General features: G+C 47.9%; 1 protein-coding gene across 1 annotated transcript; it reads right to left on the reverse strand.

Annotated features, from left to right (window-relative positions):
• Nucleotides 1–10870: 10870 nt before the first annotated feature.
• Nucleotides 10871–13423, reverse strand: HES4 (hes family bHLH transcription factor 4). Its single transcript, XM_039508564.1, has 4 exons — nt 12992–13423; nt 12348–12443; nt 12100–12187; nt 10871–11825 (listed from the first exon to the last, which is right to left on the reverse strand). Exons 1-4 carry the CDS (start codon nt 13097–13099, stop codon nt 11245–11247), a joined length of 873 nt encoding a protein of 290 aa, XP_039364498.1. The 5' UTR covers nt 13100–13423; the 3' UTR covers nt 10871–11244.
• Between the last annotated feature and the right edge of the window lie 3680 nt (nt 13424–17103).

The raw sequence follows: 17103 nt of genomic DNA on the forward strand, positions 1-17103 counted from the left end.
TGGGACTGGAGGAAGGGGGATGGATCACTTGATGACTGCCCTGTTCTGTTCATTCTCTTTGAAGCATCTGACATTGACCACTGTCAGAAGACAGGATACTGGGCTAGATGGACCATTGGTCGGACACAGTATGTCCCTTCTGATGTTCTTATGACTTCCACTGCTCAGCAGCAATGTGAAAAGAAATCCTGTTGATATATTTACTGGCTGGAAAAACTTCTCCTGAAGCAGAGTGCAATCAATAAGCCATTTACTGATTGTGGTCATTCTGCACATAAAGTCTAATTTCCATGTGTGTGTAAGGTGCCTTGCACAGTGAGGTCCCAATCCCAATGTATCCCAATAATTCATTTCATTGCCTTTGCGATTCATCTGTGAATGTTCTTGCTGTTGTACCTTTCCACTTCCTAGGAGGGGATTTAAGATCCTAGATGCAATGATGATGGGTGACTTGGACATATAAAGAAAGCAAGCTCACAGTAATTTTGCTCAAATCAAATTCCTTCTGTTTCCACAATAAGAAAATGGAATTAGGAAAACAGCAGAAAACATCACTTGCCCTAAACTTTCCGAGGCACCATCTGTGGTTTCCTAAGTAAACCCATGCTCACATGAGATGTGCAAAGTAAACAAATTACCTTCCTAATTAGCAATCTGCATTACCTATCAGTGGGGTAAGCTGGTCACCGGCTGACTAACTGGAAAAAACAAAGCCACTTTTGACATGTACAAATCATGAGCTTTCCACTGGTGATGGACAATCCAGAAAAAAGTTGGTTTGATGGACAACCAGATGGATAATAAATAAGTCTAAGATTATGTCATGGAGGTAACAGAATCCATGACTTCCAGCAACTTCCGTAACATTGGGGACCCTGCAGCAGCCCAGCAGTGTCGGGGGGACCCTCCCACTGGCAGCAGGACCCTGCAACTGACCGGCTGCCACCGGAATCCCCTGAGCTGCTCAGTGGGAACATGTGGGGGGACCCCTGGGAGACCCCCCATAGCTCCCCAGCTGCCGCCACTGGCAGGGGCCTCCCTGCAGCTCCCCTGCTGCCGTGAGCAGTCAGCTCCCCCCACAGCTCCCAGCCGCTGCCAGCGGCAGCAGAAGGACCCCGGAGCTGCTCAGGCAATGAGGTCCCTGCAGCGGGGGATGCAGGATGCTGGATCCTCTTCACTCCCCATTTTGTCGGCGATGTTTTTATGAAAAGTCAGGGGCAGGTCCTGGCTTCCGTGACTTTTTGTTTATTGCCTGTGACCTGTCCCTGACTTTTACTAAAAATAACCACGACAAATTGTAGCCTTAATAATATAAAATATTTACATTTAAATATAGCCTTTCAAACTCAAAATATCTCAAAGGCCTTTACAAACTTAGCAAATGATGTTCCCAGCAATTTAAAGAGATATTCCCAGGCATAACTTTTTGCCGCATTGGGACCTATACAAGCAGGACCGGCTCCAGCTCTTTTGCCGCCCCAAACGGCCAAAAAAAAAAAAAAAAGCCGTGATCGGCGGCAGCTCTACCGCACTGCTTCATTCTCTGGCAGCAATTCGGCAGCCAGTCCTTCCCTCCGAGAGGGACTGAGGGACCCGCCGCCAAAGACCCGGACGTGCCGCTTCCTTTCCATTGGCCTCCCAAGCACCTGCTTCCTGCGCTGGTGCCTGGAGCCGGCCCTGTATACAAGAATCAGTTCTCTCACCACTCACGTGCAGCCACTTCTAGGGGTGGAAGGTGGCAGCTGTTAACAACACTACACAGCATTTTAGGGCAGGGAGTGAGGACTGAAGCGAGAAATCAGCCAAGTAGAATGTGAGTGTCTGAACTAGATCTGGATGGCAAGGATACAGTGGTTAACACCACCATTCTTGTGAAAAACATCATGGGATCTTTAATTGACCAGAGGGGTCATGATCTCACATTTGTGTCTTGCCCAAAAAGATGGAGATTTGGTATTTTCACACAAACCAGAATGGAATTAATTAAAACAAGTGCACGCTACACACCATGACCCTGATTACTCTGCAATCGTTACTCATGTTAAGTAGCATTTATCCACACGAGCAGTCCCAGACTCAAGTGCGTAGGGTTGTCTTCTTGTGTATGGGACTTGAGTTAGAACTCAGGTCAATGGCCTTGCAGTGAAGACAAGGCCATTGATGTCAGTGGGTGAGTGAGTACAGTACTATTTAGTGCAAGGTTTGCAGAATATGGCTTGATGCGCCTCTTACTCATACTGATGTTAACTCCACTGACTTCAATTCACCCACTCCGGAATTAACCCATGCCCTTTGTCCTAATATAGGGTGAGATTCTGATCTTGGTTATACCAGTAACTGAGATCAGAATCTAACCAACACTCCACAAATTGCTGCATGCGTGTTCTTTCCAAGGGAAAAGTTCTCCTCCACCAACCTCCCTTTGCTTAGAAAAGTGCTTTATACTCATTTTATCTCTGCCAGATTTTTTTTCCTGGGCTAGACCTCTAAACACGTAAACACTCTTAATGATGAAACTATAAACCATGCTCTGCCTGCCTCCAGAAGTCAATGTTAAATATAGCCTCTAAATGCTGCTAATTGATTTTAGATGTCAAGGGATAGCTTTTGCCTTCACACCATCCCACCCACATTGCTCAAGAATTCCTCACCTGCCCCTGTCATTCTGTCAGGCTTGGGGAGCTGGTTGCAAAGCCCTGGCATGTAATTTTTGTCAGCTGTTTTTAACACCAGAATGCTGTCAAATTAAAAAAAAAAAAAAAGTCTGCTCAGAGACCCTGATTTGTGCCTTTGCTAAACTGAAATACATTCTCATGCCTTTCTTCATCTACCACTGTCTATTTTTATGTTTAGCCCTTGAAATCTTTCCATCCTTTGAAAGCAAGAAGTCTGTTTACAAATATTTGCCTAAGAAAAGTGTTTATCATTGAGGCTCACAAAGGAAAATGGCTCGTTTCTGCACGAACCACATGCACCTCCAGATGTGTGCTGTCCTGCGTACAGCTGATAGCCAAACCCTGACTTGGAAAGGAAAGGTTGGCTCACTCCAGACCTGTGTCTGCTGACAAACCAGGAAATGAAAAGACGTGTAAAGACAGATCTGAGTTGTTTCAAGCCGGTGCTATAGGATGCAGCAAGGAAATAAGTGAAAGACGTAGTGTAGATTTTGTATGAAGGGCAGGGTTGTTACTGACAGGTGGCTGACCAAGGCAAGGCATATTGATATAATTTTCCATGCAGCCAACTTCGGAGAATCCTAAAGTGAACTGTATTATTGTAAGGATTTAAAATAGTGACATCATCCGACCTATTGTTGCAAGTGGCATTAATATTGTCGCGTCTTGCTCCCAGTTTGCATGTGCAATCACGAGCTGCTTCAGACAGAAATGCTCCGAGTCCAATCTTGCCAAGGTGCTGAACGCTCTCAACTCCCGCTGAAGTCAATGAGAGGCTTTTTCCACCCCCTATTGACATGAATAGGAGCTTGATTGGACCTGTTAAAAAACTAAAGCTAAAAACTGCAGGCCAAGATTTTCAAAAGTGGCTACTAGTGCGTTAGTTACTGGCTTCCCAACCTGAGGTGCTTAAAGGGGCCTGGTTTTCAGAGGGCAGGTACTCAGCACTTCCTGAAAATTGGACCTCTGTAAGGCTCCAATTACTTTGGAAAATCTCGACCATCACTGATAACTGAATCTCTCAAGTACACGTTAGTAAGCCTATGGCCTCAGATCATTATCCTGAACTTTATGCATTTAAAATTGATCAGTGGACATGACGTGTTTAAAAAACAGTCTTCCCAAGATTTGTAGGACTTTGTAATTGCAAAATACGCTTAAGCAAAGTTTGTATTAATAATGTGATGCATGAGGATTTTGTATTTAATTGCATATAAAATCTTGAGATCTTATGAAATTGAGACAGTGAGTGATCCAACATTATTTGGGAAAATAAAGAAAAGGAACAATTACATGGTACTAAATAAATGCATATGGATGCAAGGGACCCAGTTCTACTTCCATGGACCACAACGGAAACAGAATAGGGCCCTACAAGTACATATGTGGGCATATGACACTCACTTACAGCCCAATCCTGCATGCGTTAAGAACATAAGAAAGGCCGTACCGGGTCAGACCAAAGGTCCATCTAGCCCAGTATCTGTCTACCGACAGTGGCCAATGCCAGGTGCCCCTGAGGGAGTGAACCTAACAAGCAATGATCAAGTGATCTCTCTCCTGCCATCCATCTCCATCCTCTGACGAACAGAGGCTAGGGACACCATTCTTACCCATCCTGGCTAATAGCCATTTATGGACTTAGCCACCATGAATTTATCCAGTCCCCTTTTAAACATTGTTATAGTCCTAGCCTTCACAACCTCCTCAGGTAAGGAGTTCCACAAGTTGACTGTGCGCTGCGTGAAGAAGAACTTCCTTTTATTTGTTTTAAACCTGCTGCCTATTAATTTCATTTGGTGACCCCTAGTTCTTGTATTATGGGAATAAGTAAATAACTTTTCCTTATCCACTTTCTCAACATCACTCATGATTTTATATACCTCTATCATGTCCCCCCTTAGTCTCCTCTTTTCCAAACTGAAGAGTCCTAGCCTCTTTAATCTTTCCTCATATGGGACCCTCTCTAAACCCCTAATCATTTTAGTTGCTCTTTTCTGAACCTTTTCTAGTGCTAGAATAAATCAATGGCCAAACTCCCATTGATTTAGTATGTGCAGGATCAGGCCCATATAGAGGCAAGCAAAAATTCAAATCAATCCATGTTATTTTGCAATATTACATGCTCTTGAAATTGCAGTGAAAAAGCTTCTTTTGCCATCAGTTCTGGGTATCACTAAAACACCATCTCCCCCCTCCTCTGCCCCCCCCAAATGAAATGCTTCATTTGGATAAAAGAATCTGGTATCCACAAACACCTGCCTTCCAGCTCCTGCAGGAATTACTTTGCAGTAATAACGATCCTCCTCCCACCATTCTGCTTCACTTTCTAAACGATCAGTAACATCAAAATTAGACAGGGCTGTTTTTCTTCAAGTGTTGGTTGCAAAAAATTCCCGTGAGTTGGATTTGCAGGCTTGGAGATGTTTTATTTAATAATGACGGATGTGTTGGTCGAATGCAAAGGAAGAGGCAGAAAGCAGAGCAGAAATTTGGCGCCAACTGCCTTGCTTTGAAAGAGGCTGCATTCCACCCTGCTTAAGAGGGACTAAATGGAAAGATCTGATTAAGCATCTCAGTGTTGTGACCCTGACCTCAAAGAACACGCCCGGTTCTCTAGAGGGACTTCATTTCAATTAATCAAGTTAACGGCCTGAGTAAATCTGGCTGTATTCATTGAGCTCTGGGAGCTGCCTGTGACCTGCCGTTTGCTCTGGGGGCTCCGGTCCCCTCCTTTTACTCAAAAGGGTCTTTGGGATTAACAATTTGAAGCAACTAGTTGTTTGACTCAACCTGCTTGGTGACCCGGCTTTCATTTAAGGTGGTCAGCGAGTCCTTTAAAGCTTGTCCCAAAACAACGCTCACTGTTTAGACACCTAGAAAAGCCAGATGGAGAGGCGACACAGAAAGGACCATTCGGACCTGTGTGTTAAAATATTAATGCCTCGGGAATCAATATGGGCCAAATTGTGACAGAATTCCTCATGCTGAGTAGCTCTTTAGTCTCCAAGCAGGCTCCAATTTCAGGGGGAGTTAGGGTCTACTAAAGTGTAGATCCTTGTAGGATCATTAGTAAATGCATTTTAAGTGTTTACCCACTAATAAAATCTGCGTAACAAGGGCATTTTACAGTAGTGTGTGTCCTTGGATGTTAATAAATCAGTCACACACACACAGAGACGATTTTAAATTTGGTGCAAAGAATAGTGTGTTAATGGGGCAGATTCTGATACCCTTACTCATACTGTAGGGCTGGACCCTTTAGTAAAGTACTCATCAGTGTAAGGACGGCAGAGTTTGACCCATTGAAGGCAATGGCAAAATTCCCTCAGAATTCACTGGGAAGCAGCTCAGACCCTCCAACGAGCACTATTACTGGTTTGTCATGGCACAGGGCCCTCATGCACAGCAACCAGCAGTTCCACCCATTGGCACGAATAAGGCTGCTCATGTAACCGCTCCCACGTTCGCAATCTGGCCCCAAAAGCAGGGGCGGCAGCAACAAAAGAGGCCTAAAGCGGCTCTGCTTCTGGGCAGCCCGCACCCTTGCCGCAAATCCTTCGTGTTTACGGCACACTTGGGTCTTTTCATTTCCTTAACGTTAATCCAAGCGTGTGCTTAAGACCTGGGCCTGCTCCCAGGACGGCCTGCTGGCCCCTCGGGGTGCCCAGCCACCTGGATCTTCCCACGAGGGATGCGTGTCACCAGCCCCTGCCTCCCAGGCTCAACCACCTGCCTTGGTCCCTCTCTCCTAGGGAGCCCACGCGGGTCTGCCCCTCAGGGTGCCCACGCGGGTCTGCCCCCTCCTGCCCCCTAGGGCGCTGTTGGCCCCCACCCAGCCCACCTGCCCTTAGCCCCGGGCGATGCCCCCCTTGGCTGGTGCCACCCGCCGCGGCCCCAGCGGGGGAAGCAGCGAGCGAGCGAGCGAGGCTGGCGGCGGCCCCGGCCCTTCCCAGCAGCGGCAGGGCCGGGCCGGGCCATGGCCGGGGCACGCTCCCGCCTGGCGCAGCCTGCAGCGGCGGCGGCTCAGGCTGCAGCGTGTGGGGCGGCGCGGCGCGGCGCGGCGCGGCCCGGGAGGGGCTGCCTGGCTGGCTGCTGGCGGCGCGCCCGGCCGCAGGCTGCAGGGTTCGCGCTGTTCTCACGACCTCCCGTCCCACGCCGGGGCTGGGGCTGGGGCCGGGCGCGGGCGGAGCCGGGGGCCAGGGCGGCCGCCAGGCCCAGCGCACCGCCTGCTGCCTGTGCAGCCGCCGCTCCGCACGCCGCCTCCCTCGCTCCCAGCCTGGCTCCTGGCTCGGATCCGCCGCCGCCGCCGCGGCGCGCCCCGCAGGGGCTGCTGCTGCTGCTGCTGGGGAAGGGGGGGCTGCCTGGGGCCTCCCGCTAGCCACGGGCCTGCGTGCACCCTGCCCCCCCCTCCGCACGCTTCCCCAAGTGCATCACGTCACCCCCTCGGGGTTTTTTTTGGGGGGGCGTTTACGTGTATCTATTTTTTGGCTTAACTCAAAGCTGTTTATCCAAATATGTCCCCCCACAATTATCTCTAAATTTTAGGTTGGGGGGGGGGGTCTGATAAACAACCCCTTGGATTAAAGTGTGCAAAAAACAAAGCTGTTCCCTGGGGACTACCCCCCACACCTGAAATCCGCTGATGGATAAAACAAGCTGTGGGTAGCCAGCCGTCCTCGTTTGGGGGTGCATGGAAACCCCACCCTGCCCGTACCCCACTTTTCCCTATCCCTACTCTTGATCTTTTCTCTTGGATGCCTGTAGTTCATTTCCATGCCTGTCCATGGTGGTTAGGGGAGAGATTGGTATTTAACGCCTCAGTCTGGAGAAGGATGTGATCTCTGAGCAAAAGGAGTAGGGCGTTTTCTGGCTTACACAGGGAATAGTTTCATGGCAGAGCATAAGGATGGCAATCGGTTTCCTGCCACTGGGGTGGTGTGAGGCTTAATTGTTTGTAATGTAAAGTGTTTGGGGATTCTTGGATGGGAGGTGCCAAGCATGACTGTTAGTGCATTGCAATCTTATATTGATGGGCAGCATACTTCTCTCAACAATCCGAGCAGTGGGAGAGTTAGAAATTCATAGAACGGAGCCCGAGATCAGAAGGCTCTGCGGACAGGTGGGGTCTCAGCCGGGGCCTATTTTGCAGGGTCACATGTAGGGAGGAAGGCCTGTGGGGCCTCGTTCAGTTGCCTCCTCACCAGTGTTCTGTACCCCTGACCCCAGTGTATTCGCAGCACCCCCACCTCTCCTGCGCACCTGCCGCTGCCCTTCCTCCTTTTTTGTGAGGCGCTCTCAGCCCCACAGATGAAATCGATCCCCAGCGAGTGATGGAGGAGAAAGCAAAAACAAGAACTTTAGGAATGGAGAGAGGCGGCCAGGGGTGAGAAAACAGCGGAGCAAGGCAAGAGAGGTGAACCATTGTTGAGATGTGTGGCAGCAGCAGGGCTACCGGGCAGGAAATGAAAATAGAAACTTCTGGGGTGTTTAGCTGAGGGCTCGGGGTTGTTTCCTCACTACATTTCTTAGGGAGAAAATGAATCCAGTGGGCCGAATCCTGATGACCCAGCAAATGGAAAGAGGCTTTCTGCCTCCTGTGGGCCGTGGGCCAGATTGTGACAACCCTTCCTCCTGCTAATACTTTACTGGGACTAGGGGAGAAGGGTACTGCTCAGTGTAGGGACATCAGTCTAGCTCTGTTTCAGCTTTGAAATCACTGTATTTTTCTCCCTCCTGACACTGTCCCAGAGAAGTGCAACACCCGAAGGACTTCAGGCTGCCTACACCCTGCCAGGTGGAGGGATGATGGCGTAATTATTACCACCTGGTGCCTCGTTCACCCCTGTGGACTTTCACCTTCCAGCCTCCTCCTCCTTTGTACTTTTATAGCACCTTTACCAGGACAATGCCAGCTTTAAAAAAATCATCCTTCAGTCTGTAAAATTGTTATCTATGAGAAACACCTAAGATCATGGGAGAAAAAACATCTTAAAATACAGAAAATTGGACTGTAAAATCAGAAGAAAATGGCTGGGAGGGGATGAGGTGGAGGATGGACACAGGAGTCGATACCATCATAGAAACTAATTTTTAGTTAGTTTTTCTGCACATGACTGGATTCGAAGTTGATGGTTTCTCTCCAACAGAAGGGTCTCAAACTTCCTCACACATCTTCATTAAGCTTCTGGACACTCCTGGACAGTTATCATCATGATCTCCATTTTAGATGGGGGGAACTGAGGCACGGGTTTTGTGGCTAGGGTCACAAAAGTCTGTGGCAGATCTGAAAATAAAAGCAGATCTGTGCCTTAATTATTACAGCTCTCATTGTTCATATAATCTTAATGACAGGTGTAACCCTTTGAAAGGGTCGTGTAAAATGCATATTATTGAATGTCTCTCCTTTGGTGGGGGTGGAAAAATCACATTGTTTGCTATATTTGAACTGATGTAATACATCAAAACCCTACTGGAAAGACTTTTGCCATTGTATAAGGTCAGTCCTTGCTGTTTTCTTTTTGCTTGGATACTTTCATGAGTTAGCAAAGTAAAATCTGCTAAATCTAGGGCAGATCTGGGAAATGGTGACTAAAGGGACAAATCGAGAGACACGGTGCTATCCCAGGGAGGTATATGGTTACATCCAGGCGACAGGCAGGCTTTCAACAGATCTTCCACCTCTTCTTCAGACAGAGGAGGCGGGGGTGGTGACTGGTTGGGGAGGATGGGAGCCAGGCCCTGTAATAGGATTTTATGTCTGTGATTGCATACCAAAGCCCCCTGGGAGCCCTCTCATTCCAATGGATACCTCACCCCAGTTTTGGAAGTGTTGGGTGCTGTCTGCACCAACATTTAGGAACATAGGAGCTGCTAAACTGGATCAGACCCAAAGTCCATTTAATCCAGTGTCCTGTCTCTGACGACGCCCAGTGCCAGATGGTTCAGAAGAAGGTGTGAGAAACCTCCAGTTTGGGAGCTCTGGGATAATCTGCCCCCATGAAAGTCTTACCCTAACCCGTAGCAGATTTAAAGACTGACGCATGAGATTTTATATCCCTTCCAAAACTTGGGGATTTTTTTAGCATTAACTATTAGAACTGGTTTGGTTTTGTTGGCACAGCTAACTCTCCCATAAAGTTTAGGATTTGGGATTATTATGGGGACAATGTACCACCCTTTGCATTAAAGGGATCTGCTTGCTAGGGGCTGAGTGATGCAAAGCAGAAGTGGGTTATGTCTTTAGGCCCGGCTTGCATGTACGTGCTTAATTTGTCAGACAGTTCCCTTCCCCCCCACCATAATATTGGAATAATGTGCACAATGCTTTCCCTTCCACACTTTGCATTCATTCCCAATGTTCTTGGCCTTATTAATTGGTGACCATTCGAAGTGGTTAATTCTCTGTGCACAAGGTTGCAATTGCTTCCACTTGGCCAGGATTCAAGTAGTGGGGGTGAGTCATAATGGGTGGCAAAATTGTCTTTTCCTCAGTTCCCCGCTCACAGGGGAAAAAAAACCCACCCTGAATTATTCTCTGAGGTAGGCATTGTGAGGCCTGGCAATTGAATTTACAACAGCATTGAGTATCAGAGTCTATCTGGCCCTGTCAATGAGAGTGGGGTGGGGGGAAGACACACATTAACCCTCAGCGCTGCATTCCCAGGCATTTCAATAGGATCCCAAACTTCCAAAAAAGCCCGCTGCATACTCGATGAGACCCTTTATACCTTTTATTTCCCATTCCCCACAATAGAGACCGACTCTCTCGCCTCTTTCCTGCGCAAGACAGTAACTTTTGCACTCCCCCTCCCACACTCCCTTAAAAAGTGTGGGTGGGAGGAGGGGCCAGGGGAGTGACATTTTATAGGGCATCTTATTTCAATGAACTCCCTAAAACCAGGCAATGAGAGTGTGTGTTTCTGTGAGTGGGGGCGGGGGTGTATGTGCACACAGTGCCTCCTTGGCTTACAAGAGAAATTTGTGCAGATGAAATACTGTTCTTTTTATGCAGAATAAACTAATTTTGAAAGATTTTAAAGAGGTTTTACCACCAACCAAACCCCTATAAAAAGATCCTTGTCACGCATCCTTCAGTTTGTTAAATGTCACCCAAATTGCTCTTCCCCAATTTGCATCCAAATGGCTTTTCTTATCTCCCTCCTCCCCCCACCCCACAATGAAAAGAGCAAACATTTCTATTTCAAAGAGTTTATTTGTTCAAACACCTGCAACTTTTTTGGAAGTCTTTTGACCACGCGCGCACACACACAAACAAGATACAAACAACTTTGGCATTATACTGGTGTGAATATCTGATACAAAACTAATCTCTTATTTGTTTTTGTTTTTAAAAAGTCTTTCAAATAAAGGCATTTCTTTAAAGGAGTAAAAAATACAAGTTGAGATCCCAACCTCTGGAAATAAATAGACACTTTGTACTAAAGTCCTTTTTAAAAAAAAATCTGCTTTAAAAACAAAACAAGGTTCCATACAACGGAACCGAAGCATGTGGTTGTTTTGTTTTTTTTGGGGGGGGGAAGGGGGGGAGGAAGGCTTTACACACAAGTCACCAAGGTCTCCAGACTGATTCACTGCGTTCCCCGATGGGACTCCCAGCTTGGGACGCTGGAACTAAGCTACCCCCAAATGACGTCAGACCCTGCACTGGGGATGCTGATGGGGTTCTGTTCCCTGGCCCGCTGCCTGAAGACAGTGGTCCATTAGTGTTGGCATAGAGGGGGATGACGGGTCCGCTGCTGGGAGCAAAAGCTGGGTTAGGGATGAGGAAAGCGAACTGGCCGTCAGTAGCTGGGACCAGCTGAAAACCCCCATAGACCTTGGGGGACAGGGCTTCGGCAGGGTTCAGTTTGCAGGGCACAGGCACGGCTCCAGCTGCAGTGGCAGCTGGGGGAAGCTGGACGTGCAGAGGTTGTGCCAGATGAGCAGGCTGGCCAGCTGGGGGTGGTGGTGGAGGGTAATTCATAGCCACGATCTGGCCCAGGCAAGCGGAGAGGTGGCTGAGCAGGCGGGTGCGTACGTCTGTGTTCACCCCTTCGCAGGTGGAGAGGAACCGGGTCACCTCGTTCATGCACTCGTTGAATCCAGCTCGGTATTTGCCAAGGACGGAGGGGTCGGCACTCAGAGCTGCTGTAATGGAAGAGGAGAGGGGAGAGAGGGTCACACATTAGCACTGGGAAGCAGGAAGGGTCTGACCCAGAACCTCAAGCCTCCACCCACCCTGCAGTGGTACAGGCACTTTATTCCAAGGGCACCTGCTGACTCCCTGAGAGGGTGCCCGGTGCTTGGATGCACAGCTGCATGCATTGGCAGCTGCAGTCTCTGGTCTACTGCCCAGCAGTTCACAAATGCTGGAGCTCCCCCCCACACTCCAGGGAGCTGTACTGGAAGAGCTGGTGCTTACCTGTCATCTGGGCTCGCTGCAGGTTCCGCAGGTGCTTCACCGTCATCTCCAGGATGTCTGCTTTCTCCAGCTTGGAGTGCCTGGAGCTCTGGCAAAGAGAGCAAAGGGGAGAAGGTAAAGATGGGGGTCTCGCCTCTCTCACCACCACCCCTCTCGCCCATAGCTTGGCAGCCTTCAGAACAGTCCCTGTGAGTCCTCCTCTCACATCCCCCCCTAACTGCCCCTGAAATCCACAGAGCTCAACTTACATCTTTCTTCAAGGCATCCAGGATGAGGGTCTTCAGCTGCCCCAGGCTCTCATTGATCCTGGCCCGGCGCCGCTTCTCCATGATAGGCTTGGAGGACTGGAGAGAAAGGGGGAAGGAAACAGAAGCAGAGATAAATATATTTGCCTCCCTTCCACATTACAATCTCACTGCTATACACATGCATCTCACCTGCAGGGCATGTCAGTCCTATTGCAGATTGCTATACTGGTCTGTTATTGCGTGTTAACGTACTACCTAGATCTCTTACTGCAAATCATTCCCCATTCCCCCATACAGCCTGCTCCTAAGTAGCAATCACGACCGCAAATACTGTGTACCCTGTATATTGTATGGGTCTGTGTTCGCATTACTTAATACTAATCACTACTGGATACATCTGTATATTACAGCGATTTTAGGTCTATTTTCATCACTATTGTGTATTACTGTATAGTGATATGGAGATAATCGCTTTAATATTAATCACCATGATATTCTGATATACCTCTTGTATTAGATGTAACTTCTATTGCAATAGATCATGGCACATGCAACACTATGCTGTGCACACCCATCCCTATCCATATATACCCAAGCCAGGTGGGATTACTACATCTCTGAGGGTAAGAAGTGATGCCGTTTACCTTTCTGTGTTCACTGGCACTCTTGGGCTTGTCCGGCGTGTGGCTGGAGGTAGCTGGGGCACCAGCAATCGGGGAGGCTGTCGGTTTCTCCATGGTATCAGCGGGCATTTTTGAAAAAAAAAGTCTCTTGACCACAAAAAAAAGCAAGCGGAGAGGGGGAAAGGACGTTGCAAAAAAAATAAGAATTGCAATTTATTTTCAAACTGTATCCCTTGGAATGAGCCCAGTGTCTGGGGGCGGGGGGAGGAGGTCTAGGCGGCTGCACCCTGGACACGGTTCAAGGAGGAGTCTGGCTTTGCAATCACTGATCACAGGGTAAGTCAGTGCACAGCGGCGAGGCGACCCTGCACGAGGCTGTTCGGACTCCTGCAGCTGGAGCCAGGCGGCGGTGGCGGCGGCTGCTGCTAAGCCCGAGCTTCAGGGACCCCCCGCTCTATTTATACCCAGCGGCTGCTCCCAATTCGTGTGAAACCTTCTCTGCATTCTTTCCCACACTCTCGCCAGCCAATGAGCGCCGGGACTCACCCCACCGGGCAGGCAGCCCGCCTGCCTATTGGAGGACGCCCCCGCGAGCTGTCAGTCACGCGCTGGGCTTCCCAAAAATCCTGCCCCAGGGTAAAAGACAAGCCAGCAACCTTGAGGGGGAGGAGGGGGAGTGGAATGAGAAGCCAAGGTGCTGGAGCCAGTGGCGAGGCTGGCAAGCAGGGGGGGGAGCAAGGCACCCCCCCCCAAAGGGGGAGGCAATGCACTCTCTTCCACAAAGGGGGTGGCTTAGGTGGGCAGTGCGAGCTTTCCAGAATCAGGGAGCAGAGGGAAGGAAAGCAATCTCCCCAAAATGGGGGAGAAGCCATGCAAACTCTTCTCGAAAAGGGTAAAGCAGGAGGAGAGTGAAGTTATCCTACTGCCCCTGAAAACCCAAGGGGTGGAGGATGAAGCAGATCAACCCCTCGCCCCATAGTGGAGCCAAACCACAGCGACCAGCATCCAGAACTGACTGGCAGCCCTGCAAACAGCCCTTGCAATTTTTTAAAAATAAGGGGGCCCGATCAATGTATCAGAGTTGTTCCGTAGGCAACTGTCCAGGTCTGAACGCAGCCTGAAGAGGCTTTGTTCTTTGCACTGTCTTTGGGAAATGCTGTTGGATTTTATCCAGACGAATGCCACTCTACTGCTCTGCGTGGGAAAGTGATTATTTTAGTGGGTCCATTAAAAAAACCAAAAGGTGTGGGGAGGACGTTATTTTTTGCATAAAGAACCCCAACACACGGGAAATCTTAATCCTTAATCCTATCGGAGCAGTTCTTTAGCTGTTGCAACTGGAATAGAGTAGACGCAGGGAGGAAAGAGCAATTTATCCAGTGACCTTTTCTAGGGACGAAGCTCCCCATCCAAACCCTTCTAATCAGATCGTTGCTTATATGCCTGATCATATTGATTTAATGCACCAAAACTAACACCAGCTCGCCTGGACCCTGCGTTATAGGAATGTGGTTGTTTTCGTTGCCTTGAGATTGGAAAGATGTGGCTATAGCATCCTAACCCCCCCGGAGTTTAGATTCTCAGAGAGGCGATGTTCTCCACGGTATCACGTTGTTAGGTTAAAATGGATGTTTCCCCAGTGGTTTGGATAAATAATACTGCAGCCTTTCCCAGGGGCTACCCTGACATGTAGGGGAGCCCTTATTATGGTGCAGGGCAATCGGATGTGTGGGTGAAAACACGGTTTCTTATCAGGCAGGTCTTGCAGTTAGAAATCCCCCAGCCACCCACCTCTGTTTCCAGACTAATGCCCACATCTTCCTCCAGCTGTTGCGAACTCCAGCAGCAGCAGCAGCTGGTCCGGCACGCGAAGCCGTGGCAGGCGGGCAGCCAATGGGCCCGGGGCTGCAGGCCAAGCCTTCTCCCATTGGCTGGCAACTCCCCCGGCTGTCAATCAGGCCCCGGCGCCAGGCAGCAGCCAGCTGTGCTCGTGCCTCCACCCCTCAGATGCAGCCCTGGTTGGGCGCGCGCTCCCCTCCTCCTGCCTGGCCCCGGGAGCACGTGCCAAAGTGCTTCTGGCTTCCTGCGCGGTGCAAAAGCAAAGCAGGCAAGCTCCAGTCATGCACCAGGCAAGGGAGGCAGCCATGGGAAAACCACGCCTCCTCCTGTGCTCCAGAAATAATCTCCCATGCCAAACAGTGCCTCTCTGTCCCATTAATGTAAAGAGAGACTCTGAGCTAGATCAGATCTCCCCCCCACCCCGCTTTTTTTCCCCTTGCAGATTTTTCTATCCCGCCTTGGGAAATTCCTCCCACCCCACCCGCTCCCGACTCCCTCTTTCTTGTGTGCAAAAATCAAGAAGGGAACAAATAATAATATAATAATCCATGTTCAGACAGTTGGAGACAGGGGTAGGGCGCCTCTGGGAAGGACCGCCACAAAGGATCAAGGGTTAGAGGAAGGGAAGCAAAACAAGAATTTGGCAGGATACCTGCAGGCTGACATTTGCAACAGCTCCAGTGTCCAGAATCCAAAAAGAAAATGGGTGCAAATGGAGCCAGCAGACCCTGAGAAACCATCTTCCCTCCCCTCATCACACTTCTCCATTCATCAGCTGGAAAGAATGGGCCACATCTGACATTCCCGGTGCCCCTCGAACTGCTGTTGATGAAATCAATCTGTAAGGGAAATCCAAAACGTTGGCATTTTAACTGACCCCTTAAAAGAATAATTTTTCAGCACAGGATCTACCAAGTGTAGCTAAAACCAATGGGCATTTGGGGTACCCCAGGAATGCAGGATTAGTGCCAACGTGTTTTTGGGTGAGGGGTTGATCTGGATGTTTACTGCAGCAGCATGGGGCTGCCTGTCTTCTCTTTGTAATGATAAAGCTCCACTTTTTGTTTGTTTTTATTTTAAGAAAGAATTAAACTGCTTCAGACTACAATAGTGTGAAGATGATTGTGTGTGTGTGAAACTATGCAGATGGAAGTGCAGAATCTCCCTTCACTTTTCTCTTCATTGCTCTTATCCCCTGACTAAACACATTACAAAAAATCCTGGAACGGATATGGCATTTGCTACCAGCACAGCTGTGTTATACCCTTCCCCCACCCTGTATCTGCCTTGTTGATTTTGCTAGTGAGCTCTTGGGGGCAGAGACCCACTGCCATGTGTTTGTAATGCCTAACACAATGAGGCCCGTTCTTGGCTGGCCCATGGGCCCTACCATAATAAACATGATTAATAATAATTCCCAGCTTTCTTACATGGAGGTGATCCCATTAAATAGTCTGCAAGCTCCCAATTAATTTCTAACCCTTCCTAGTTTAAAGACCATTCTATATAAGGCTCATATATATATTTAAGGTTGGCAGAATTTGAGTTTTATTTTTTATAATTATAAATTATAATATTGATGTTTATTTTAAAACATTTTTTCAATTTTTATCCATTTAAAATTTCACAGTTGCACAAAATTATGGGTTTTAAGCATATTTTAAATTGTTCATTGATTTAAATTTTCACATTTGTGGGAAATTATAAGGGGTCGGACAATGGGGGCAGACCATAATTATTTAATGACAGTAGAGGTTGAAACTAAAAAGTTAAAGCTTCATAATCCTTAAAATACAAACTATCAACCATCCCATGTCAAAACATACAAAGTAAATATCTTTAAATCAAACGCTAATAAATTCTCAAGCAGCATTTTTCATACTTCGCCCATCTGTACATGTCAATTATTATCAATGGAAATATTTTTTCATCAGTTTGTATGTGTACGGTGAAATTGATGTTTACTGATAAAAATGTATTCCTTCCAAGCCTTTATATAAAACTTCTGGTCTCTAGACTTACACAAATGATTTTTATTAAAAATATATATTCATTTTTAAAAACTATTTGAAATTCAAAACGAACTTATTGATTTAATACACTGCCTGCTTTTGTCATTAGGCTTTTTGAAGCAATGGGTAAAAGATGAATTGCAACAACTTTAAAAAAAATGCTATTTGTAAATTAAAATTCCTTCTTTTATGAAACACGACTAACCAAATGCACCATGGATTGATTTGTTAGAAAAAGGCATATAACCATTTATATTTTCAGGTTCTTTTGTTGACATGTCT

This window comes from Mauremys reevesii, linkage group 21 (assembly GCF_016161935.1).
Source record: "Mauremys reevesii isolate NIE-2019 linkage group 21, ASM1616193v1, whole genome shotgun sequence".
Lineage (NCBI taxonomy): Eukaryota > Metazoa > Chordata > Testudines > Geoemydidae > Mauremys > Mauremys reevesii.